Source organism: Pan troglodytes, chromosome 3, assembly GCF_028858775.2.
Source record: "Pan troglodytes isolate AG18354 chromosome 3, NHGRI_mPanTro3-v2.0_pri, whole genome shotgun sequence".
NCBI classification, from domain to species: domain Eukaryota; kingdom Metazoa; phylum Chordata; class Mammalia; order Primates; family Hominidae; genus Pan; species Pan troglodytes.
The window spans coordinates 152,619,996-152,647,108 of NC_072401.2; the positions used below are offsets into that span (position 1 = coordinate 152,619,996).

The 27,113-nt window shown below is 35.9% G+C and overlaps 1 protein-coding gene across 11 annotated transcripts in view; it reads right to left on the reverse strand.

The window, feature by feature from the left end:
* The window catches only part of LRBA (LPS responsive beige-like anchor protein), a 761,353-nt gene that overhangs the window by 580,305 nt on the left and 153,935 nt on the right, over nt 1-27,113 (reverse strand). For all 11 annotated transcript variants that reach the window (XM_063809071.1, XM_054683898.2, XM_526701.8 and 8 more), the window contains 8 exons: nt 26,784-26,907; nt 26,275-26,467; nt 10,104-11,162; nt 8,943-9,121; nt 7,642-7,795; nt 7,038-7,218; nt 2,887-3,008; nt 2,317-2,424 (listed from right to left, as the gene is read on the reverse strand). In XM_063809071.1, the coding sequence (XP_063665141.1) occupies nt 2,317-2,424; nt 2,887-3,008; nt 7,038-7,218; nt 7,642-7,795; nt 8,943-9,121; nt 10,104-11,162; nt 26,275-26,467; nt 26,784-26,907 (2,120 nt within the window). The remainder of the gene's footprint in view (nt 1-2,316; nt 2,425-2,886; nt 3,009-7,037; nt 7,219-7,641; nt 7,796-8,942; nt 9,122-10,103; nt 11,163-26,274; nt 26,468-26,783; nt 26,908-27,113) is intronic.

The window sequence follows — 27,113 nt, forward strand, 5'->3', positions numbered from 1 at the left end:
CTACAGGCGCCCACAACCATGCCCAGCTAATTCTGCTTTTGTATTTTTAGTAGAGATGGGGTTTCACCATGTTAGCCAGGATGGTCTCGATCTCCTGGCCTTGTGATCCACCTGCCTCAGCCTCCCAAAGTGCTGGGATTACAGGTGTGAGCCACTGCACCCACCCAGTGATTTCCTTTTTTCATCATAGGTTCCTTTTGTTCCCTAAAGAGGCTAAACTCTAGCATGTAAAATATAGTGTTTTCTTTTTTCTGAAACTCCTATAAGGTGATTATATAACTTTAATAATTACAAAACACTTAAAATTATTTATGACTTTCAGTAATCATATAGTAAAAGAGATATTCTAATTGTTTGCAGAATATTGTAATATAATAACTGGTTAGAAGGTTCTTCAAGAGCCAGATCATCCAGAGGCACTGTGAAGAGTTTGGATTCCATTTAACCACTAAAAGATGATATTAGAGAATTCTGAAAGAAAAAGAGTAACATCATCTATTCTAGTTTATTTGTTTGTTTATGAGACAGGGTCTCGCTGCGTCACACAGGCTGGAGTGTAGTGACACAATCATAGCTCACGGTAACCTTGACCTCCTAGGCTCAAGCGATCCTCCCCACCTCAGCCTCCCAAGTAGCTAGGACTAGAGGCGTGTGCTACCACATGTGGCTAATTCTATTCTAGATTTTTAAGGATCATTCTAGGAAATATAAAGTTATGGACAATAGACTCAGAACCTGCCCAATGGAAAAAAAGTGAACAGAGGAGAAAACAGCAACATTTGGTCCTCAAACTGACCACATTCAAAGGATTCCAGGGAGAAAAAAAGTTGATGGCTTCTTAATTAAAGGAATAATAACAGCTACTAGAGAACTATGATCTAAGAAGGTAGTATAGCCTTTTAGTTAAGATCAAAATTTCAAGAATCAGATTCCCTAAGTCCTAAACTCACTTTCACCTCTTACTAATTGTATAATCTTAAGCACATTACTTAAATATTGCTAACTCCCTTATAGAATTATTGTGAGAATTAAACACACATATACAGCAGCGGTCCCCAACCTTTTTGGCACAAGGGACTAGTTTCATAGAAGACAATTTTTCAATGGACCTGTAGGGGGTAAGAGGTGGGGTGGGGGTAGGGGGCATGGTTTCAGGATGATTCAAGTGCATTACATTTATAATTAGATTTTCATAAGGAGCGCACAACCAAGATCCATCGCATGCACAGTTCACAATAGGGTTCGTGTTCCTATGAGAGTCTAATGCTCCTGCCCATCTGATCAGGAGGCGGAGCTTGGCTTCAGGGCTCACCCTTTGCTCACCTCACCTCCTGCTGTGCAGCCTAAGTGCAGGTCAGTGGTCTGGGGGTTGGGGACCCCTGATAAGAGCATCCAGTACTATGTTTAATACACAGTAAGTATTCAATACTATTAAGTAGTGATAATACTCCAAATTCTACATATGCATAAAAACCTAGTCAGGAACTAAAGAGAATCAAACTATTGAAAAAAAGGGAGGGGAAAAAGAAAAATTGAGGTTAGAAAGTTTATAAGAAATATATATGTAAAACATACAGTAAGTGTTCAACAAATATTTACTAATGATAATATTCCAAATGCTGATGAGTGCAATTATAAATTATTTTTACTTTCATCTTTATACTTTCTATATGACTTTAAATTGTCTACATAAGAATTAGCAATGTTTTCTATCAAAATCAGCTGAAACAAAACTGTTTTTCAACTTTAAAAAATTAGAAACACCAAACTGAGAGCAACATTTCATCATGCACCTTTTTATCACACTAGTGTACCTTTGAGGAAAAAATATCCAATATTCAGTAAAATAATATGCCATTCAGAAGTTGAACATTTTATTACATTCAAAGCATCAATTTTAGAATTAAGACTGCTGGGTTTGAATCCTGATTTTATCATTGTTTATCAACATTAGCTTGGAGATGTTACTCAAGCTTTATGTGCCTCAGATTATTCATCTATAAAATGGAAATTACAATAGTACAGCTCAATAAGTTGTTGGACTTAATTAATACATGTATAGCACTTAGACTGCTTACTATGTAATAATGCATTATTCCTTTTAATATCACTATGCTGATCTGCTAGCTCGCTTTATATAAACTATCTTTTCTAATATTCTGTTTCTAAAATCATTGTCAAAAGAAGTCATTTCTAGACCTTTCTATCTCTGCTCCACTATTTGATATCACAAAGAATTTTTAATCTCAATACATTAGGCCTAAGAGGAAATATGCATCAGTTAAGAGAGTATGTGAAAGACATATTGTAACTTACTATGTCTCTGAAAACAACTGCCCTAAGCCGATTAATATCCATGTCCTGTAGAAGCCTGTCAAGATCTCTTACTGGAGATATACCGCCAGTCACAATGTCCACTGGGCTCTATTTAAGATTAAAAAAAAAAATTGTATATATATATATATATATATATTCATATATACATTACACAGATATTCTTTAAAAATAAACACAGTATTCCCAGAACCAGAAAAGCAAAGCTATAGCATTCCTTTCCCCACTTTTTTTGTGTGTATGCTTCCTTCTTCTTTGAGGGGTTGGGGAGAGAGGTGGAGAAAGATGGCATGCAGGAAAAAATGACATATTTGAAGGAAAAGGCATCACAGAAACAATCAAAGTAAACACTGGGAAAAGCAGAGAAATTTAAACATAAACAAATCTTTATTGTGTATTTAAACACAAATATTTGAATGTTATATCCAGGCCTAAAGTAACTATTTTAATCTCTGCCAGATTTATTTAACTTTATGTTGAAATGAACAAATAAAAATCTTAATTGTAAAATAGGAGTATGCTTTTTGAAAATTAATTAATCTGTATACTTACCTTCGCTGCAGATTTCCCTAAAGGAATAAGGCTATGCATTGGTTTCAAGGCTTTATCTCCCCTAGTTTTCAGTTGTGAATGCTGTTGACACTCCAAGCAATTCCTTACTGCTACTGCACAAACTGTAATTTATTTTAAGGAAAAGATAGGGAAAGAAAAGTTAATATTTAAGATTATGGAAGTGAAAAACATCAACTACACAATATGATTTACATAAGATTTTATTCAAAACAGACGACATTCAGCTTATTCCTAAAATGTCCCTAGACTTTATCGCCTAGTGTTGGTTGTCTGATATTGTTAGCTTCCATGCTGTGGCCCAGTTAAGATTTAGGGAGGCAGTATGGCCTAATGGTCTAAACGTTTAGGGTTTGCTGAAAGGAAATCAGTTCAGGAATCTTAACAATAGGCTACTATTTCTTAGATCTCAACTAAGCTAGCTGGGACAATCTTTAGTTAAGAAAAGGATAGGGAAGAAAAGAATTGAAAGAAATGGAAGAAAACAGGGAACAAAGTACATTACCATGAACTAGTCGAGGTAACAATCTTCTATTACCATCATTAAAGTAAATTAGTTAAACTGGAAACTTTGATGTTTTTCTTATATTGCATCATTACAGCATGATATTAATTGAGACTAATAGAGGATATAGCTTTTCTAAGAAGCTTTATAGGGTCCAGCATTTACTAGCTTTCATTAAAACTGCTTAGAAAATGGGAGACAGGAAAGGGAATTTGATTAATATACAGTCTAAAATTACCTAAGGCTCCCACAAATCAGGCAGTTAGATTACTTAGAAATTAATTTTGGATTTTAAATGATGAATTACATTATGTACCCTTCACTATGAATTGCTTGATACTATGTAATCATCTAAATTCCCTCCAAATCTGTAGCACTCAAGGTACTTGAACTGAGCAAAGGAGGGAGAGCAAATTAGGAACAAAATAGCAAACTTAAGGGGGGACTTCACAAAGAATCAATGGCCTATCACATGGCTAGCAGGCATGAGAATTTAGAAAGAAAGTGTTCTGAAAGGTGCCCAAAGAGAGCAATAAAAGTTGAAAGAAAGGAAGGAGGGAACAAGAGGAGGGAAGAGAGAATATGGAATACAGCTTTGTCAAATTTGCTATCAGACCCAAGAAATATTTTACTTTATCAAATTTGCTATCAGACCCAGGAAATACTTTTCATACAAACTTTTTCACAAGTTGCATAAAATAAAATTTGAGTCTGTATTACAAAGTTAAAAATCACACCTCATTTCCTGGTTTCAATCAGTTACTCTTACTGCTGTCATCCTAACTTCTAACTCCAACCTCAGGAAACAAGAATGAGGACACCAGTGTCCATCAACAGATAACTAGATAAAGAAACTGTGGTATATATACGCAATGAAATAATAACTCAGCAGTAAAAAAGAAAGAAATCATGTCTTTTGCAGCAATATAGATGGAACTGGAGATCATTATCTTAAGTGAAACAAGTCAGACACAGAGAGACAAATATTGTATGTTCTCACTTATAAGTGGGAGCTAAATAGTGTGTACACATGGAAGTAGAGTGCGTAATGATTGAAAATGGAGACTCAGGCCAGGGGTGGGGGCTCACATCTGTAATCCCAGCACTTTGGGAGGCCGAGGCGGGTGGATCACAAGGTCAGGAGATCGAGACCATCCTGGTCAACATGGTGAAACCCCGTCTCTACTAAAAATGCAAAGAATTAGCCGGGTGTGGTGGGCACACCTGTAGTCCCAGCTACTCAGGAGGCTGAGATAGGGCAATTGCTTGAACCCAGAAGGCAGAGGTTGCAGTGAGCCCAGATCTTGCCACTGCACTCCAGCCTGGCGACAGAGTAAGGCTCCATCTCCAAAAAAAAAAAAAAGAAAGAAAATGGAGACTCAGAACTCAGAAGGATGAGGGGGTGAGGGGGGTCTGATGATGAGAAATTACTTAATGGTACAATGTGTGTTATTCATGTGATGAATACCCTAAAAGCCCTAACTTCACCACTAAGCAATCCATGCATGTAACAAAATTGCACTTGTACCCCATAAATTTACACAAATACAATAAAAAAAAAGATATCACACATTTGGACTGTTACTTTGCTTACCATACTCTATTAAATGATCTTGGACAAGTCATTTTTTAAGTCCCATTTCCATATATAAGAACAGATGGTACTGGGGTAGATTAAATTATCTCTTAATTCTTTTCCGTGGCTATGAAAAACTAGGAACATAGAGTATTTCCCTAGCCTCTGAATCTGATGATTCTTGAGTAAGGCTTTGCTAGTATAGCCTTGCACTTTTACTTCTAGAAATGTACTCTTTCTAGGAAAGTGAAAAGCCTTCGAAAATGGCACACATAAAGCAATAAAGTCTAAATATTTTAATTATAATACTAATATATTAAAGAAATATACTACAATAGAAAGAGTAGGAGCACTAGTTAGACAAAAGTATAGTATTCAAATTCTACCTTCACCAATTATAGATTTTTAGCTATAGATAAGTTTCCCAATTTCTTTTATCTTCAATTTCCTCATGAATAAAAAGAACAAAATTGTCACCGTGAAAATCAACAATGACAAATGACAATAGTCAATAAATCATAACTTTTATTTTGTTATGCTTACAATTAGAATGTCTCTTAAATTTTAAAACTGTCTATAAATTGTTATTCCAAGTTACTTAGAATAGCAGGATATACCATTGATTATTAAATATAAAATACTTGGAATTTTACATTTAAACTAATACTATTAAATACTTTGAATAGCATTTTGAGTAAAAATTATACTTGTGGCAAAAAGCACAGGTATACATTAGTTTATGTAACAGACATTCTTGCTAAATATGAAAAAATATGTCATTAACTACATTTTCCACTTCCATGTTATGTTTTCATAGGTGCTTTATCTCTTCATATGACCATGGCTCCTAATGGTTTGCTTCCATTTCTTGTACCTTCTCTCCTCACCACCTTCTCTTCACTTAATAATCAAATCATTTAACAAAGTCTCGATATTTACAACTATAGAGAAGGAAAATTATGCAAAAAGAAGGGTTTTTTTGTTTTGTTTTTTGCTTCACCCAAGAAGTCCAGTTAACATTAAAAAGTCATTTCATGTATTTTTACTTTTACTTAGGGAAGAAGTGTTTCCAGGAGAAGAACAGAGATTTCATGATTTTATTAACTGCATTAACAAATTACCACAGCTTTTTTGAATAAAGGCTGTACTTGAATGATGCTAGTTTAGAATGTTGTTATTCCAGTGTGTTTGTAAGAAAAGCAGCATCAACATCACCTGGGACTTGGTAGTCAATTTTAGGCCTCACCCTAGACCTCTATAACCCTTTTTTTTGAGACAGAGTCCCGCTCAATTGCCCAGGCTGCAGTGCAGTGGTGTGATCTTGGCTCACTGCAATCTCCAACTTCCAGGTTCAAGCAATTCTGCTGCCTCAGCCTCCCAAGTAGCTGGAATTATAAGCGTGCACCACCACACCTGGTTAATTTTTGTATTTTTAGTAAAGACGGGGTTTCACCATGTCGGCCAGGCTGGTCTTGAACTCCTGACCTCAGGGGATCCACCCACTTTGGCCTCCCAAAGAGCTGGGATTACAGGTGTGAGCCACCACCCCAGCCTAGACCTATATAATCTAATCTGCATTTTAACAAGATCATCAGATTTATGAATCACCTTGTGTTTTTTAATCACCTTAAGTTTATGTATCTCCTTAAAATTTCAGAAGCACTACTTTAGAGCAAAAAGAGATAGGGGAGCACCTCTAATTCTAGCTACTAGGAAGGATAAGGAGGCGGGATCACTTGAGCCCAGGATTTTGACACCAGCCTTGGCAAGAAAGCAGAACCACCATTTCAGGGAGAAAAAAGAAAAAAAAAAAAAAAAGGATAGGGGAGTGGAAACTCCTGACCAAAATCACCTTAGTAAATTTTTCAAAATACATCCTCCTTCTTGCCCATCCAACTTACCAACTACTACTATGTACATTAAAAAGTAACCATATGACAAATTAGCTAACATATATTTTCTCACCAACAGAAGACGGATAATTTTCAATGTCATCTCTGAATTACTGAAAAATTTTTTTTAGTAAATTCCCAACGGTTTTTAGCAGCTCACCTAGTCGGAGACACTGCCGCAAAATTCCTCCAGATGACATACTTTTTTCAGCTTCAATTTCAGTAAAGCCAAGAGAACTTGCAAATATAAGCACATCCACAAGGCTAATTAGCCTCTGCAAAAATGTCACAGAGGCTTCTATTGAAAGGCCTTGAGTAGGTTCAATATTTTCCAGTTCATGCTGTAAAGAATAAAGTTTGACATTTATATATATATATTCTGAAAAAAAAAATTTACCAGATATAGTCCTAAAATTTATAAATTGCATAAGTAGTCAGACTTTCAGAAACCTAGTAACACAGAGTGATTTATACTTATTATTTTATCTAAAAAGGGTGGGGGATGAGGAGGAGCAACAGAAACATACAGGTGAAACATCATGAACCACATTCTTCACTAGCTGACTCATACTTAGGGAATCAACATTCTTTTAAGTTCTTTCATTACTAGAACAGATTCTAAGGTCCTCTCAAGTAAAAGATCCTATTGTTTTTTATTTATAGCACCTACGATGCATAGTAACCACCACATTTAAGTTTTAGTCAATAAAGTTGCATAACACTCATGTTTTCACACCAATTTTATATAGTAATTAAGTCCTTACTGTAGCCGATGTAGCAGCTGAAAGCAATGGCAGTATACCCCCACAAGCCATGACCATATTGTCCATCACTTGAGAGATGAGATGAATTGTGTTGTGTACAAAGATGACATTATCACTGCTATTCACGAAGTCCATAACTGTCTTTGTTGAATGGCTGTCCAAAGATAAATGATATTTACTGATAAAGCTAAAGAAAGGAAATCACAGTTTGCCTACTTGAGGGGAGGAAAGATAAGAAGGTGCTTTTGCTTCATCTTGAAAACTGAAGGAAGATGATGCAGCAGGCATTTGGAGGGTGTATACTTCTTCAGAAGAAACAGACCATTCCTTATCAGTAGTTACTATCCATGCCCTCCTTCAGTGCTGAAACATAAATACTATTCATTTTACACTGGATATAAAAAGTTGAAGAAAATTATCCTTACTGGGAACAAAACTAAGAAATCATGTGACAAAAATTAGGAGGTAAATACTGGTAAATGTGCTATTAAAAATGAATTTTCTTCTGTAATGCCTATAAAATGCTTTTAAACATAACAAGAATCTTACACAAATAAAAACAAATAAATTAGGTCACTTTAAAATCATAAATCGTACAGTGGAGGATAACTTGAAGTACACAGATTTTTTTTAATGCTAAAAATACTTGGAAATATTGATAATGTTATCACAATTTTTTTTTTTTTTTTGAGACAGAGTCTCGCTCTGTCGCCCAGGCCGGAGTGCAGTGGCGTGGTCTCGGCTCACTGCAAGCTCCACCTCCCGGGTTCACACCATTCTCCTGCCTCAGCCTCCCGAGTAGCTGGGACTACAGGCGCCCGCCACCACTCCCAGCTAATTTGTTTGTATTTTTAGTAGAGACAGGGTTTCACCGTGTTAGCCAGGATGGTCTCGACCTCCTGACCTTATGATCCGCCTGCATCGGCCTCCCAAAGTGCTGGGATTACAGGCTTGAGCAACTGCGCCCGGCCTATACCAATTATTTTTTAATACTTCTAGTAATAAACCAACTTGATAAACCTACCTTCTGGTGAATTCCATGCCATAAAATTGCTACAGGAAATCTACTACAAATTTTTTTAAAAGAGAAACCTCTGCTTTTCACATTTTTGTAATCCAGATAAGGATTCCATTCTTATAATGGAGAATAAAAGTTAATTCAGTAAAACCCTACCATAGAATAATTTCTATTCTACTTTTTAACCAAATGTCTGAAATTAATTACAAAGTGTTTCTATGGATTTCTTTGAAAATAAAGACTAGGTTTATACACATCTTCCATAATAAACATATAGACAAACCTTCTCCACATCTGTATATCTGTTTCTATTGAAAATAATAGATCAGTGAGCAAACGTTGATGCATCTGAGACCAGTTGAACTCAGGAATACGAAACATAGTAGATCTGGAATCCCTCCTTTGTCCATTAACTGCATCTGGTGCTATTCCTTGCCCTGGCTGCTCATGTTGCCTTGATATCTAATACAGAAATTTAAAAAGTAATAAAATAGGTTCAACTTCAGCAGGAGGCTTTAGCAAAGTAAATAATTTAGTAGCTTCTATGCAATTCATCTAATACATTTTTAAGACACTATAAGAACCAAATTAGAGAAAGAAAAATTATCAATGAGTAATAACATTAACATTTTAGTACACGTAAGCAAAGCTATCAAAAGTGCAAAACTACCACAATTTAAAAGTAATTAACTTGGAACCATGTTAAGTATTACCACTATGTAGCATTTTATAAAAGAATCAAGTAACAGTTCTTAGTTTTTAGCCTTAGCCTAAAAGAAAGGCAGTATTTAGAATCTAAGTGGCATTTGGATTATGAAGTGGCTAGAATGAAGAACAAAAACAGAGATAACATAATGAAGAACCAACCAACAAAAACAAAAAAAAGGAGGGTGGGATAGAGGATAAGAATTGAATAAAGTGGAAAATGACAACATGCTACCAAGCACTGTCTCATGGGTCACTCTGAGATATGGACAGAGGAGAAGGCTGTGCCTCTAGATCTCACAAAGGCTCCTCTCTCTTATAGACTTCATAATACAATTTTAAATCACATGCTTAGTAACTAAAATTATACACTGGCAGGTAGGTAGCCCTAGAGTTTGTTGGAAAACTAATGTACTAGGATTGGGTTAGTCAAATAAAAGGTAAAATGCAAGTGTTTCCAATATTTGTTTTATAAACTAAAATTATACCAATCCTTCAAAGTGGTAACTTCTGGTGATACTATGGTAAAAATAGTAATAAAAACTGTCATTTAATGAACTCACATTAACTGCCAAACACTGTGCTAATGATCTGAAATACAATCTTCACATTCATTGCATTTATTTAGTTGTGAATAGCATGTGAACCAAATTCAAAATAAAATAAAATTTAAGTATATACACTTGCCCTTTTTTAACTCAGTGCAAAAGTACTTGAATAAGACAATATATAAAATCACCTCAAGCACATGTCGATGAGGTTGAGGTGCTTCCACGTTGGGACTGGCCTTCAACTCCAGCCTCTCAGTATCTGTAGCAACATTGGAAACATCCAACTTCGCAATCTTTTGCTCAGAAGAAGCCTCAGAGACACTACCATGACAATCATTAATTAATTTGGTTTCTCTAGTGAGGTTAGTTGCTTTCTTCCCTTCCTCCAGCATCTGACCAAGGTCTGATTCTACAGCTATTTGGGAAACAGTAGTTTCTGGTGACACAGCTGAAGACCCTGATGCTGTCATAGTCTGAATTCCAGAATCTTTAGAATCTTGAGTTTCAGTATCAGTTTGCTTTTCAGTAACAGGTTTTCCTTCTTGAAATATTAATTTGTGATCATTACCAAACATGTCCAGTTTTTCACCGGCTTCAGATGCAGCTGGAGACAAACTGTTATCTTGGAGCTCTGTGGGTAGATTAGCTTCCTCAGTAGGACTGCCTTCTACTTTCAGTTCCACATAATCATCATCTTCCTCTTCCTCTACTATAGACTTATCCAAGAATTCTGGCATCTCTGAAGCATCCTCTTCTGAAGGAGAACTTATAGAAGCAGTTACTTCACTGACAGTCATTGAATCTTTGCCAGTTGTTATAAAAGAATTGGAGGAAATAGTCACAGCTTCTATTATGTCAGAAGATACTTCTAAATCATCTGCATTCCTTGTCTCATTTGTCAGTGTTTCTTCCAAAGTGCCTTCAACTGGTAACTCCTGATTTTCTTGCTCAGCTTTCATTTCTTCATAAGATGTATTAGTAGTTTGCAGTTCAATATTAGATGCAGATTCTAGTGAACTTGTCTTCTCTATACTTGAATTTTCATTACCATTTGTGGTGAAATGAGGACAGACAGGAGAATCCTTCGTATCTGGTTGCTGGGATCCTACTGAAACATTAATATCCCTTCTAATGCCAGAGGCTGCTTGAACTGAAGTTGAAGAACACAGCCCTATTTCTTCATCAACTTTTCCTTGCTGTTCCCTAAATATATTGGCAAGGTTTTCTTTGTGTATTTCAAAAGTGACCTAGGTGAAAAATGTACAATCAGTTAAACTATGCATGAGAAATGAAGACAGAATACAAAATATAAAATTAAATAATTTTCAAATACATAGTTTATATAATACAATAAAACTTAATTTTCCTATATTTTATTTTAGTAGAATGATAAATGTAAGTCAATCACAGAAATCTAAATATTCATTAAAAACTACAGCCAATTTTAATGTTAACAAGTAACACAGCATGAAACCACAAGAAGAACATAATTATTTAGCCTATTATTAAACATGTATAGGAAAAGGATACGCTATTCTACTGGCCACCATAACTTGTACCAGAATTTAAGTATGTACCATTGCGAAGTGCTTTATGCACTGGATAACACTTGTTTCAACCACTATGAATACCAATTTCCCCAGGACTTGTCCGCAGGAGAGATTAAAAATATCAATTAATTATGCTCACCATTACACATATCTATTAAGCATATATTAAGATATATGCTCTACAGATATCTATTTAGCTACAAAACCATTATCTCACTAAGCCAATGAATACAAATTCTTTTAGCAATGGGAGAAAAAAGATCCAGCCCTTCCCCCAAAGGTTAACCATAATTTCCAAAGTTTGAACTGGTCGAAAATAGTCTGAATGTTTCAATTGATCCATCCATACATCCATTCATTCCATTTATATCTGAGTGACTACAATATATTAGGCACCGTGAACATTCCCATATCATGCTTTGCCTTTTACCCAAATGGGAAAAAACTGAAAAAGTAAATTTTTTTTTAAAGAGAGTGCTGTACTTGTTAATGTCACAAGATTTAGAATTTTTAAAATCTAAGGATTATCTTATAGCCACCATCATATGATTTCCATTGGTGTTTTAATGGTAACCCCCATCACCCCTTGCAACAAAAATGCCAGAAAAACCTATAACACATGCAGAAAGTATAAGCCTAATTATAGTTTATTAATCCCAAAAGTGTTTGTTTCTGTAATCTACATTATTATATAGAGTAAACTGAACATTCATTCAATAAATCTTTATTGAGCCATAGTATAAGAGGATGATAGGACAATCAAGGAAGAAAAGCTGATTTTTTTTATCCACAAAAATCAATAGGCCTTATTGAATCACAAGAGTATACACATAGATGAAAAGCAAACAAAAGTAAAAATGACTCTCAATGCAAAAATTTCCTTCTATCGACATTAACTCGCCTTTACTCATGACATATACAGAACATTCATGCCATGTGATATACCTAAAAATAAAAATGTTCAGGGAATAAATATTCTCCTGTGAATATTTGTATTTTTCCTAATTGTAACTATTTCCACATTGTAACTATGTTCTTAATTCTAAAACTTAGAAATCTTTTTATAATATTTCAACAATAAATGCATGTATTCCTCACTAAACAGTAAAATGACATAATCACATTAACAAAATATCAATTTCTTTTACATTCACAATGCCAATATTTTATTTGACATGGGTTCTGTATTTTAATTGACCAATTCCTCATATTCATTCAACAAAAATTTACTGAACATCGGTAGCAGGCCAGGCATTGTGTGATGAACACAATTGTTCCTGACTTCATGGAGCTTATATTCTAAAGAAGGTGTCAGAAAATAAACACACGAATATGTAAGATAATGTCAAATAGTAATAAGAGCTTTGAAGGGAGGGGGAAGTACAGAGTGAAGAACTGTTCTGAAAGTCTAGGTGAGAAGGTGTATTTACTAGTGTAACTGCAGTAGGCCTCTCTGTTCTATTTGAACAAAGGCAAGAATAAAAGACAGAGCAAGCCATGTAAAAAGAAAAGAGTTTCAGGCAGAGAAGAACAAATGCAAAGGCCTTGGAGCTGAAATAAGCTTGGTATGTATGATGAATAATAAAGCAATAAACTGAGAACTAAAGAAAATGAGGTCAAAGATGTGGCCACGAGCTAGATTATGATTGTAGAACATTATAGACTGTATTAAAGACTGTATTTTATTCTGAGAGAGCCATTTGAGAATTAAGAGTGTAGAGAAGACAATCTGATTTCCCTTTTTAAAAGATCAGTGGCTGGGCACGGTGGCTCACGCCTGTAATCCCAGCACTTTAGGAGTCCAAGGTGGGCAGATCACCTGAGGTCAGGAGTTTGAGACCAGCCTGGCCAACATGGTGAAACATTGTCTCTACTAAAAACACAAACATTAGCTGGGCATGGTGGCACACACCTGTAATCCCAGCTACTCAGGAAGCTGAGGCAGGAAAATTGCTTGAACCCAACCCAGGAGGCAGAGGTTGCAGTGAGCCAAAATAGCACCACTGCACTCCACCCTGGGTGACAGAGTGAGACTCTGTCTCCAAAAAAATAAGACTGGTTAGCCTACTTTTTGGAAAACTGACTTTAGAGAGAGCATTTCTGCACCAATAAACAATTATCATTGTCAAAAGAAAGCAAGTTACATATTACCAACCTCACAGTCATTTTGAAAATAGGCCATTTATTTCTACAATAGCCTGTGTTATAGAATGACTTTAGTTTTCAATAATCATTTGCTTTGATTTTATTTATATTAAAGGTTTTTAGAATTTGTATTATACAATGGATCAATAAACATGAGTATATGTAATTTATATGTACAGGTTAAGAAACAATTTTTTTTAATCTCACATGCCTACCACCCATGTCAAGAAGTAAAACGTTACCAGTACCTCACAATTCCCCTATGTGCCCTGCCCAAACTGTACTCCCTATTTCTCCACTACAATCAGAAAAAAATCACTATCCTGGTATTTCTATTGTTCACTGTTTATAAATAGTTTTACCTGGAGGACAGAGCTTTGGGAGATAATTTTAAAAGATAGTTTTACTATCTATATACTAAACATACCCATTATGTTTAGTTTAAAAAACTAAGTCTAACACAAACCTAGCCAATTGTATTTTAAAGAGCAATACTGCCACACCTGAGCTCCCAAGAAAAGACAAGATACACAGAATCTGTGAGTTGCAGCAGGGCTTCAGCTTATTTGAGAGAATATGTAAAGCCATTTCTGGGAAGTCTTATAGGCAAGTCATTAGGAAATACAGGAAATATAGAGGTCAAGAGAACTGGAGAACCTATCAGAGGCGGTGTGTGCCAGGTGGAGTGTATTGGCATGAAATACTTTATATTTTTCAATTCTAAGCTCACCATGGTGAACCTCTACCCTAAGAAGTAGGTCGAAGCACAGCATGTCTTTGTGGAGTGAAGTGAGAATCTTCAGGTGATTCACATTAGACAGGAAAACAGGAATTTAATCAGCACATGATGAAGGCAAGCAAGCTAAGTACTCCTAATAAGAATACAGGTCCACCTCTCCTGAGTGAAACTGCTCCAGTCCAGATGGACTGTCATCTGCCTACTACATAGCTGCTATTGGGATCTCCCTTTCTACAGTCCTGGAGATCCCCTTCATCTCTCTTCTATGTTGTCTCTTGTTTCTTATATTTCATTTCTTTCTCTTTGTATTATTCTCTCCTTTTGTGCAATATCCTGAGTGCCTTCTTAAGAAAGGATGTATATAAATGTTTTGAGATCTCAAATACCTGAAAAGGTATTTATTGTCGCTTCATACTTTATTAATAGTCAGAGTATAAAACCACAGATAGAAAAGCATTTACCTTCAGAATCTGAAATGCTTTTAAAATTCTAAAGTCATTTGGTTTTTAAATATGCCCTTAATTTAATTCATCCAATGGTCTAAAAGCTAAATTGCAATTGAACAACTATCAGTATTATCTTTTTGGATGCTGTTTTCCTTAAGATATTTGTGACTTTAAAACTGATAATTTCCAATTAATTGCCAGATATTGTTCTAAATTACCCAGCTAAAAGACTAGTCATTAATCTTCACAATCATTTGATAGCTAATCTATAGCTGTTTGTAATGTTTGGAAAGCACTTCTATAAACTACTAGTTAAAGATACTTGTGAGCTAATGACTATAACATTTCTTTTGCCATTATTTTCAACTTAATTGGCACTCAAATTTACTAATTAGTAGATAAAAGATAAACACAATACATCCAGATGTTAATATTATCTTTTTAATCTATACATTAAAACCGTATAACCTGTAAAATTTAGACGTTTTAAACTGTTAGGCAATGTTTAGCAACTGACTTTGTTTTTAAGCAAAGGCATCTTTTTCAGTGTCTGTTTTCATATGAAAATACCAGCTAATTATGACGTTAACTTCTGATTAAGTTACCAACCTTTGATAAATAAGATATATCTTTAAAAACAGGTGGATCTTCCCATATGTATTATCAATGAGCATAAGTCAAAATGATTGCCACCACATTAATGAGATCTTTTATAAAGACTCTGATGTACAACAATGGTATAGGTAACAGATATAATGGTAAAATCAAGCATTACTGACATAATTAAGAGCAATTCTAAAGGTTGGTAGTACAATCCCCATTTATAAAGATAGGAAGAACACTGACAAAAGAATATTGCAGCAAATAACTTCTAATCTTTTCATTTTTAAAACAAAGTCATTTTGATCAATTTTAATTTCTTAAAAACAGTCTAAACAGATGCTTTCATGCAAATCTAGCGTATAAACTGGTACAAATTTTTAGAGGGCAATTTAGCAATATCTACTAAAAACTTTTTAAAACATGTACAGACTCCTTCCTCTGGAAATTCCACTTACAGGAATTTATCCTACAAAATAAGGGTTACAGTATTGAACCAGGCTCATCATTGCTCAATGATAAGGAACAGATAAAGTATGATTATAATATAAATCAATAGATTTTTAAAATCTCTCTTCCATCAATTTTTCTAAATACAATTTTGGAGAATGCCAGAATATAAAAAGAAAACTTGAATCATTTACACGGTCACTCCTTCCTAGAATTTTAAGTGGTCTGATAACATTCAAATGTTATATCAAAGCTGAATCTTATGCTCTTTACTTCTCCATAATGTCATATAATATGCAGGCATTAAAATTCATGTAAGAAGCATATCATTAAATAATACTCTAAAATAGTAAAAATACGATCACATTTTGTTAGCAAATAATTATATGTATGTATAGATTCATGTATAGAAGAGAAGACTAAAAGGTCTCGCACTAAAATGTTAGTAAGTTATACATAGGTGTTTGGATAATGGATAATTTTTGTTTTCTGTGTGTATGCATTTCTGCTGGGTTCAAGATTTCCTGTAATGAAAACTTATTATTATTTTAAATTTTTTAAAATAATAAATGCTATTTGGTTTCAAAATGTTAAAGCTAAGAATACTTTTAGCCAGGAACAAAGGTACATGCCTGCAGTCCCAGCTACTGGAGAGGCTGAAGGGAGAGGATCACTTGAGCCAAGGAGTATGAAGCTGTAGTGTGTTATATATAATGGCACCTGTAAAGAACCACCGCACTCTAGCCTGGGAAGCACAGCAACACTCTGTCTCTCTCTCTTTTTCTTTTTTTTTTTTTAAGTGCCATTTAAATTTGATAAAAACACACAAACACTCACACAGAAATCAGGTATTTTTAAAGAATTATTTAGCAATTAAATAAGGTGTAAAGCGCTGATAATCCATGAAATGCGGACATTTTGTAACTTTTTTATTTTTGTAATTTTTGTGAGATATCTCCCTTCATCACCCAGGCTGAAGTGCAGTGGCACAATCTCAGCTCACTGCAGCTTCAGCATCCCGTATTCAAGTGATTTTTATGCCTTAGCCCCCAGTAGCTGGGACCACAGGCATGCACCACCACTCCTGGCTAATTTTTGTATTTTTAGTAGAGACAGGGTTTCACCACGTTGACCAGGCTGGTCTCAAACTCTGGCCTCAAGTGATCCACCTGCCTCAGCCTCCCAAAGTGCTGGGAGGCATGAGCCACCATGTCCGGCCAATTTTGTAACTTTTGAAATTTCTTCAAACAAGTCACTTTTAATCTTATCATACAGCCACCATAAACACATATACATTTTTGTATATGCCAGTTCATATCTTATGATTTAAAAAATAATTTTAATAAACCAATTAGAGAATTCTTTAAAAAAAAACTTATTTCCACATGCTTTTACCCAATCTAAATGGTAGTTTTTTCTTATGTACAGTGACTGAAATGTATACTTCAGATATTTCATTTCTTATGTACAGTGACTGAAATTTATACTTCAGATATTTCATCAGTAAACAGCAAGTAAAATCTTCAGATATTTCAAAAAATCCAAGATAATTAAGGACTTTATCCTCAAATTCACTATTTAGGAGGAAATCCAATTCATATTATACGTTTAACTCTAGAATGACTAATCTTTATTCATTTTAAGTCATAAACCCATTCTACCTTACAGCAATATGAGTCTAGACAAAATACAGTATCTAAGGTGTTAGTTTTATGTGTTTAGAAAAGAATGTGTTTACAAAATTCTCATAATTCAGAATAGTCTAAATGCCTTAATTTTAATTAATGAGTAAAAGCATTTTATCATACCAAGTGAAAAAAAGTATTACTTAAGCACAGAAAAATGTTCAATTTGAAGCCAAAAACAAACAAACAAAAAAGAAAACCTAGACAACAAATAAGACAATGAAATCACAAACGTTACTAGGTGCACACTTTAAAACCCTGAGATCAAAGTAACCAACATAGTGCAGTTATACTAGAAGAGCCTATTACTGCTTATAAAACCCAGTTCAGCTGCTGGAGGAGAGGCATATAGTGACAAACAGCTTCCCTGCTACAAAGGTGGCAGGAAATCTATCAAACTGGACAATAAAACTGCAATTGAGTTTCTTTGGCTTTTTATAGCAGCAGCATGTATCCTGATGTAACTCTGCAAAAGCTATCCAATTCTGCAACATTAGTTCTTTACACATCAGTTCTTTATCAAGAACCATGTTATAAATTTGGGATATTGAGATTCAAAATGACTGCAAAAAGGAAAAAGCATCACTTTAACACTGTATGTATAAAAGTATTATAAAATCTTCAGAACTGATATTTTTAGAGAAAAGAAAATTTTGTTCCAATAATTCCAGTGGAATTTTTAATAGCTGCTAAAAATTGTTCACCTACTTACTGAATCACTACAGCTCTATTCTAAGCTTTATTAAATAATGACTTGAAGAGCCTTAGGGTATAAGTTTCTGTCTTATTTTAAAAATAGCTATAAAGATTTAAAATTCCAAAAAACTTAACAGCATTCAAATAAATTACTTTGTATAAGCCTCATGAAACAGAAAAGCCTTTTAAAAATGAAGAAAATCCACACGAAGGAATAAAAGACATGTATGAAACACTAAAATAAAAGGTGAACAAATATAAGAACCAACTTACAACTTTAAACTTTTGTTTTCCCTCTCATAAGTAATGTTTTAGCATGTATTTTTAAAAGTATACTTTGACAGCAAAAAGTGATAGGTCTAGTTTTACTCAGATAAAAAGACTCAGTGATTAACTTAGCATTATCCCATCTTATAAATGAATACTAAAACTTAAGTCAGTGTGGTTCTTGGTCAAAAGTAGGCACTAGAGGCCTCTCCTTAAAGCAACTATTTTCTTCAGAAAAATTTTAAGATCTGTTTAAAGCCATAAGTCACTGGACTAAAGAAACATATAGGCCGGGCACGGTGGTTCACACCTGTAATCCCAGCACTTTGGGAGGCTGAGGCGCGCGGATCACGAGGTCAGGAGATCGAGACTATCCTGGCTAACATGGTGAAACCTCTTCTCTACTAAAAATACAAAAAATTAGCCAGGTGTGGTGGCAGGCGCCTGTAGTCCCAGCTACTCAGGGAGGCTGAGGCAGAAGAATGGCGTGAACCCAGGAGGCAGAGCTTGCAGTGAGCCAAGATCGTGCCACGGCACTCCACCCAGGGCGACAGAGCGAGACTCCGTCTCAAAAAAAAAAAAAGAAACATATAAACTAAACAAAACTATAGTCATGCATCACTTAATCATGAAGATATGTTCTGAGAAATGCATCATTAAGCAATTTCATCATGTGAACACCATAGAGTGTACTTATGCAAACCTAGATTGTATCACCTACTATATACCTAGACTCTATGGTATAGCTTATTACTCCTAGGCTACAAACCTGTAGAGCTTATTACTGTACAGAAGACTGCAGACAACTGTAACACAATATATGTATATGTGTATCTATTTTTTTTAATGTTTTAATTTTTGTTTTAACAAAAGACTGAGTCTCGCGCTCTGTGACCCAGGCTGGAGTCCAGTGGCACAATCATAGTTCACTGTTACGTTACTTCAAACTCCTGGGCTCAAGTGATCCTCCCACCTCAGCCTCCTGAGTAGCTAGAAATACAGGTGTATGCCACCATCCCAGCTAATGGGGTGTGTGTGTGTGTGTGTGTGTGTGTGTGTGTGTGTGTGTGTGTAGATTGAGACTCACTATGTTGCCCAGGCTGGTCTCAAATTCCTGGCCTCAAGCCATCTTTCAGACTTGGCCTCCCAAAGTGCTGGGATTAGAGGTGTGAGCCACCATTCCCAGCCCTTATATTGTGTGTACGTAAGGTTTAGAAATGTGTATCTAAACAAATATAAACATAGAAAAGGTATAGTAAAAATCCGATATAAAAGATTTAAAATGGTACCTACATAAGGCATTTACCATGAATGGAGCTTATAAAACTAGAAGTTGCCCTGGGTCAATCAGTGAGTAAGTGGTGAGTAAATGTGCAGGTCTAGTACACTACAGAAGACTTTATAAACACTGTAAATATAGGCTACACTAAATTTATTTTTAAAAACTACTTTTCTTTGTTCAATAAGAAATTAACCTCAGCTTACTGTAACATTTTAACTTTATAAACATTTTAATTTTTAAAACTTTTTGACTCTTTTGAAATCAAATTTAGCTTAAAACACAAACACATTGTACAGTTGTAAAAAGATATTTTCTGACAGGCACAGTGGCTCACAACTGTAATCCCAGCTACTTGGGAGGCTGAGGCATGAGAATTGCTTGAACCTGGGAGGTGGAGGTTGCAGTGAGCCAAGATTACACCACTGCACTCCAGCCTGGGCGACAGAGCAAGACTGACTCCAAAAAAAAAAAAAAGTTAGAATGGCGATCATTAAAAAGTAAGGAAACAACAGGTACTGGAGAGGATGTGGAGAAATAGGAACACTTTCACACTGTTGGTGGGACTGTAAACTAGTTCAACCATTGTGGAAGACAGTGTGGCAATTCCTCAAGGTTCTAGAACTAGAAATACCATTTGACCCAGCCATCCCATTACTGGGTATATACCCAAAGGATTGTAAACCATGCTGTTATAAAGCACATGCACACGTATGTTTATTGCGGCACTATTCACAAGAGCAAACACTTGCAGCCAACCCAAATGTCCAACAATGATAGACTGGATTAAGAAAATGTGGCACATGCACACCATGGAATACTATGCAGCCATAAAAAATGATGAGTTCATGTCCTTTGTAGGGACATGGATGAAACTGGAAACCATCATTCTCAGCAAACTATTGCAAGGACAGAAAACCAAACACTGCATGTTCTCACTCATAGGTGGGAATTGAACAATGAGAACACTTGGACACAGGAAAGGGAACATCACACACTGGGGCCTGTCATGGGGTGGGGGAGAGCGAAGGGTAGCATTAGGAGATATACCTAATGTAAATGACAAGTTAATGGGTGCAGCACACCAACATGGCACAGGTATACATATGTAACAAACCTGCACGTTGTGTACATGTACCCTAGAACTTAAAGTATAATTAAAAAAAAAAAAAAAAAAAAGGCCAGGTGCAGTCACGCACGCCTGTAATCCTAACACTTTAGGAGGTGGAGGTGGGTGGATCCCCTGAGCTCCGGAATTCAAGACTAGCCTGGGCAACGTGGTGAAACCCCGTCTCTAGTAAAAATACAAAAAAATTAGCTGAGTGTGGAGGTGCACATCTGTTGTCCCAGCTACTCGCCAGGCTGAGGCAGGAGAATCGCTTGAACCCAGGAGGCGGAGGTTTCAGTGAGCCAAGATTGCACCACTGCATTCCAGCCAGGGTGACAGAGCAAGACTCTGTCTCATTTAAAAAAGACACACACACACACACACACACACACACACACACACTCTAACCGGGTGTGTGGCTCATGCTTATAATCCCAGCACTTTCAGAGGCCCAGGCGGGGGGGCCACTTGAGACCAGGAGTTGAAGACCAGCCTGAGCAACACAGTAAGACCTCGTCTCTACAAAAAAACTTAAAAAGTAGCCAGGTGTGGTAGCACAAGTCTGTAGTCCCAGCTACTCAGGAGGTTGAGGTGAGAGGATCACTTGAGCCCAGGAGTTTGAAGTTGCAGTGAGCTATGAGCACACCACTATACTTCACCTGTCTCAAAAAATATTTTTTTTCCTTTCTCTATATCCTTATTCTAAAAGCTTTTTTCTCTTTTTAAAATTATATACTTTTTTCGGCCGGGCGCGGTGGCTCACGCCTGTAATCCCAGCACTTTGGGAGGCCGAGGCGGGCGGATCACGAGGTCAGGAGATCGAGACCATCCTGGCTAACACGGTGAAACCCCGTCTCTACTAAAAAAAATACAAAAAATTAGCCGGGCGTGGTAGCGGGCGCCTGTAGTCCCAGCTACTCGGGAGGCTGAGGCAGGAGAATGGCGTGAACCCGGGAGGCGGAGCTTGCAGTGAGCCGAAATCGCGCCACTGCACTCCAGCCTGGGCGACAGAGCGAGACTCCGTCTCAAAAAAAAAAAAAAAAAAAAAAAAAAATTATATACTTTTTTCAAACTTTTTTGTTAGAAACTAAGACACAAGCCAGTCCCGGTGGCTCACCCCTGTAATCCCAGCACTTTGGGAGGCGGAGGCAGGCAGATCACCTGAGGTCAGGAGTTCGAGACCAGCCTGGCCAATATGGCGAAACGCCGTCTCTACCAAAAATACAAAAATTAGCCAGTTGCAGTGGCAGGCAACTGTAATCCCAGATACTCGGGAGGCTGAGGCATAACAATCTTTTGAGCCTGGGAGGCGGAGTTTACAGTGAGCCAAGATTGCGCCACTGCACTCTAGCCTGGGTGACAGGGAGACTCTTTTTCCTGAGCTTACACAGCTAATAATTACTATAAATCAGGATTCACACCCTGTCTCCAAAGTCCACATTCTTTCATTACTTACACAAATGGATTTGAAAACTGGATATAAATACTTAGTCATAAATGCTCACAAGCTCAAAACACCTGAGATATCACCTAATCCAACTCCTTTATTTTGTATATAGGGAACTCAAAAAGACTAATCTATTCATCCTAAATACCCTATTATTTTCTAAGATAGCAGTTCTCAAACTTTTTGGTCTCATGACACTTTATTTATTTATTTATTTATTTTATTTTTTGAGACAGAGTCTCGCTCTGTCGCAGGCTGGAGTGCAGTGGTACGATCTCGGCTCACTGCAACCTCCACCTCCTGGGTTCAAGCGATTCTTCTGTCTCACCCTCACAAGTAGCTGGGACTACAGGCACTCACCACCACGCCCAGCTAATTTTTATATTTTTAGTAGAGACAGGGTTTCACCATGTTGGCCAGGATGATCTCAATCTCTTGGCCTCGTGATCCACCCGCCTCAGCCTCCCAAAGTGCTGGGATTACAGGCGTGAGCCACCGCGCCCGGGCAACACTTTACATTCTTAAAAAGTATTAAGGTCCCCAAAGACTCTTTATCTATGTGGATTATATCTACTACTGCTTATTATATTAGGAATTAAAACTGAGACCTTTTAGAACTATTAACCCACTTAAAAATAATAAACTCAATATATAATATAAATAACATTTTTTGAAAATGATTATTTTTCAAAACCAAACAATAACAAGAAGAGTGCCATTATTTCATATTTTTGTCAATCTCTTTAAAGTTTGGCTTCATAGAAGACAACTGCATTCTCATATTTGCTTTTGCATTCAATCTGTTGCATATATTGGTTTGGCTGAAGTATATAAAGAAAATCCACCCTCATATAGATACGCAGTAGGAAAGGAGGACTGCACAGACCCCATGAAAATCTCTCATGGGCCCAAGTTCTTTTTTTTTTTTTTTTTTTTTTTTTTGAGACAGAGTCTCACTCTGTCACCCAGGCTGGAGTATAGTGGTGTGATCTTGGCTCAATGCAACCTCTGCCTCCTGGGTTCAGGCAATTCTCCTGCCTCAGTCTCCCAAGTACCTAGGATTACAGGCATGCACCACCGTGCCCAGCTAATTTTTGTATTTTTAGCAGAGATGGGGTTTCACCATGTTGGCCAGGCTGGTCCTGAACTCCTGACCTCAAGTGATCCAGCCGCCTCAGCCTGTGATTACATGCATGTGCCATCGTGCCCGGCCTCCCTCCCAAGGTCTTTAGGTTATACTTTTAACAACGATTGCTTTAAAGTTTATACTCCTCCAGCCATCTTTCCTAAGGACTTGAAGAAACTAAGGTGAACTGACATAGATCTGTTAGAAACGTGAAAAAGCTGCTTTATACTGGGCACTTCCCTAACCTAGAATCTCCCCTAGAAATCTCTGAAATCTACTCCAGATGTATATGGGGCACAAAGTCAACCCTATTTTTCTTATAATCTTTTGTAAATGGCAACATAGTATGAGAAAAAAAATCAGTCTAGATTGCAGCAGCCTACTGCAATAGAAATGAGAATATCTGGGCATCGGCACAAACTAAAGTTACAGAAAGGATGGCAAACAGTTCCTGTAATGAGCCAAATAGTAAATATTTTAGATTTTAGGGGCCATGTCGTTGATGTAACATGTATGATTATCCTTATAGTGTGAAAGTAGCCATATACAATATATAAAGGAATGGTAGTGGATACATTCTAGCACAATTTTATTTAGATCTGACACTTAGGCCATGGCTAGCTGAATTCTGTTTTAAACAAAACTGATCAACCTCAACAATACAGTGACTAAAACAAAGCCATTTTATAAAATCAGATCTCTTTTCTTATTTACAAATGGATTTTACTCTTTGTAAACCCTTGTAGAAGCATACTTTCTCTCAATGAGGAAAGAGGAGGAACAATGAATAACTTGTAGGAATTTTCAATCAATAATTACAAGCTATTCAAATACCTAGAAACATGTAATTAGGAAAGGGCAATATATTCTTTTTTTTTTTTTAGATGGAGTCTCACTGTCTCACCAGGCTAGAGTACAATGGCTCTATCTCTGCTCACTGCAACCTCTGCCTCCCAGGTTCAAGCAATTCTCCTGCCTCGGCCCCCCAAGTAGCTGGGATTACAGGTGCACACCACCACGCCTGGCTAATGTTTGTATTTTTAGTAGAGATGGCGTTTCACCATGTTGGCCAGGCTAGTCTCCAACTTTTTACCTCAGGTGATCCACCCGCCTTGGCCTCCCAAAGTGCTGGGATTACAGGTGTGAGCCACCACACCTGGCCAGAAATGGCAATATATTCTACAGAATGACAAAATATTTTAGAATAATAACTTTGATAGTCAGTAAAATGTAACACTTAAAGATATACAGAAATTATCATTCTTGGTATTTATTCCTTCTAGTCAATTTTTTATTAAATAAATAGCTATATAATTATACAGTATTCCTTCTGAGTAATGAAAGAGTTCTTAAAATTCAAAAAACATACACCGTAAATGAAACTAATAAATTTTAATGCATTAATTACTTGAAATGTAAATTTTCCTCAGAAGGTACAAACATAAAACTCCAAAAATAGTTAGATAATCCACATATTGGCAGAAGATGTTCATAAACAACATAGCTAGCAAAGGATTAAGAATGAGACTACATAAAGAACTCCCACAAAACAACAAGAAAACACAGATCAAGATTATGGTGATGTAGCATTTTAAATTCATCAAAGTGACAAATTTTTAAACTCCAGCCATACCACGTGATTAGGTGATGTGAAGCAATGAGAACTTAAACACTGCTGGTGATATGTAAACTGATACACTACTTTAGAATACTGTATTGTATTGGAATACGATACTTTGGAAAAGAATTTGCATTCTCTTGTAAAGTTCAACATTTTCACCTTATAAGTCAGCAATTCTACTTCTAGGAATATATGCAGAAAATTATTGAACAAGCACAACATGTATACGAAAATGCTAATTAATTGGTAAATAAATAGTCATGTCATGCAATACATTACAATTGAGAAAATGAACAAAACTACATGGGTCAATGTGGATGAATCTCAAAGAATAATAAGACAAACAGTAATTAACAAAAAAATGCATTCAGTATGCCACATTTACCTTAAGTGCAAACATAAAAAATAAAACTCTTTATTGTTTAGAGTTATATACACGTAGTAAAGGTATAGAAAAGACAAAAGACAACACCAAATAAAAGCTAGTGGTGTTGGGGGTCAGGCAAAGAAGAGGAGACAAAGCAATTGTAGAGGAGTAACCCAATTTCATAAACAGTGATCCTTTTTGTATGCTTAGAGTATTTCAAAAAAAAATTTAAGCTATACATAAATAACTAAACTTACTTTGGCTTAATTTAAAAAAAAAACAAAAAAAACTACATTCTTCCAAACCCAGTTTTTAGCTACCTGTAAGATTAGCACAGGGCAGACATCAGCCAGAGCTTTTCTGTTTACTCATCCACCTTACGTTGCTAAAACAACTGTTCATCTTTGAATATAGTGCGCCACCTTGTGTTCAAAAGCTTTTAACTCATATAAAATTCTGAGACCCATGTTTGTAAACAGGGCTTCCTCGAAAAAAAAATATTAGGTTGGTGCAAAAGTAATTGCAGTTTTTGCCGCAACTACTTTTTCAGCACCCTAGTATAAATTCCTTTATGCTGTGGCAATAGATTTACCATTATAAAGATAAGTACATGTAAAAACAACATTAGAAAAAATTATTTTGATTCTAAAGAAATTAGAAATGCTTTATATTTATTTCTATTGATAATCTTTTTGAGCTTTCATTTTGCTGTACTTTCAGAAGATAACTTGCCTTTTTTCCTTGATTTTAAGTATCCAAATTTTTTAAATGACTAAAATTCAAAAATTATAGATATTTAAAATGCTACAATACGCTTTCATAAAGAAACTTACCTTTGAATGAGTGATTGATAAAGTGTCTACCCATACACGCCAGCCACCCCACTCATATTTGACTGCATGGTAAAGCAGGATTCTGAATATGGCGTATACCATTTCCGTTATCTTTTGCTCATCTGAATTCTTAGGATTAAAATAGCAGAGAGAAAGCATCCATTCTTGCCACACAGAGCATTGTAGCAAGCTCCTGAAAATTATAAGAGGGTACTAAATTACTGAAGAAAAAAAAATTATCTAAAATAAATCTAAAGGTTTAAAACAAAATAACCTGCCCCTCCCTTTCCCCCCGAAAAAGAAACACATGTAGTTATACATTAAGAACAATTCGACAATGTGGTACTAAAAATTCTAACTTAACTATGTGGTACATTATTTACATACTCTTAATAAAAAAATAGAAAAATCATTTCACAATATTTTTAAAGCAATTTTTCTTAGATAAAATGGGCTTATACAAAGGTACATTTGAATACTGCAAATAAATGCTTTCTGATTCAGCTTACCTCCTGTTTTCTCTACTGTTATTAAAAAGTTTAATCATGTCAGAAAGAAAGGCTCTGTGAACCTCCATGCTCTCTGGGCACTGGGGAGAATTTCGAAGTAGGGTCGCAATTACTTTTAGTATCTCTGTAAGACAGTTTATAAATAAGTGAAAACCAAACTCAACAAAAAACTCATGATAGAAGGTCATCCATCTATTGCAATTTCTTTTGTTTCCCTAACACAAATCTCTACCAAAAACATCCTCTTCTGTTATTTAAAAAAATCACCTCTGGAAAGAAATGACAATACATTCATTAGAAAGCATTTATAAATATGAAAGGAAATTTCTT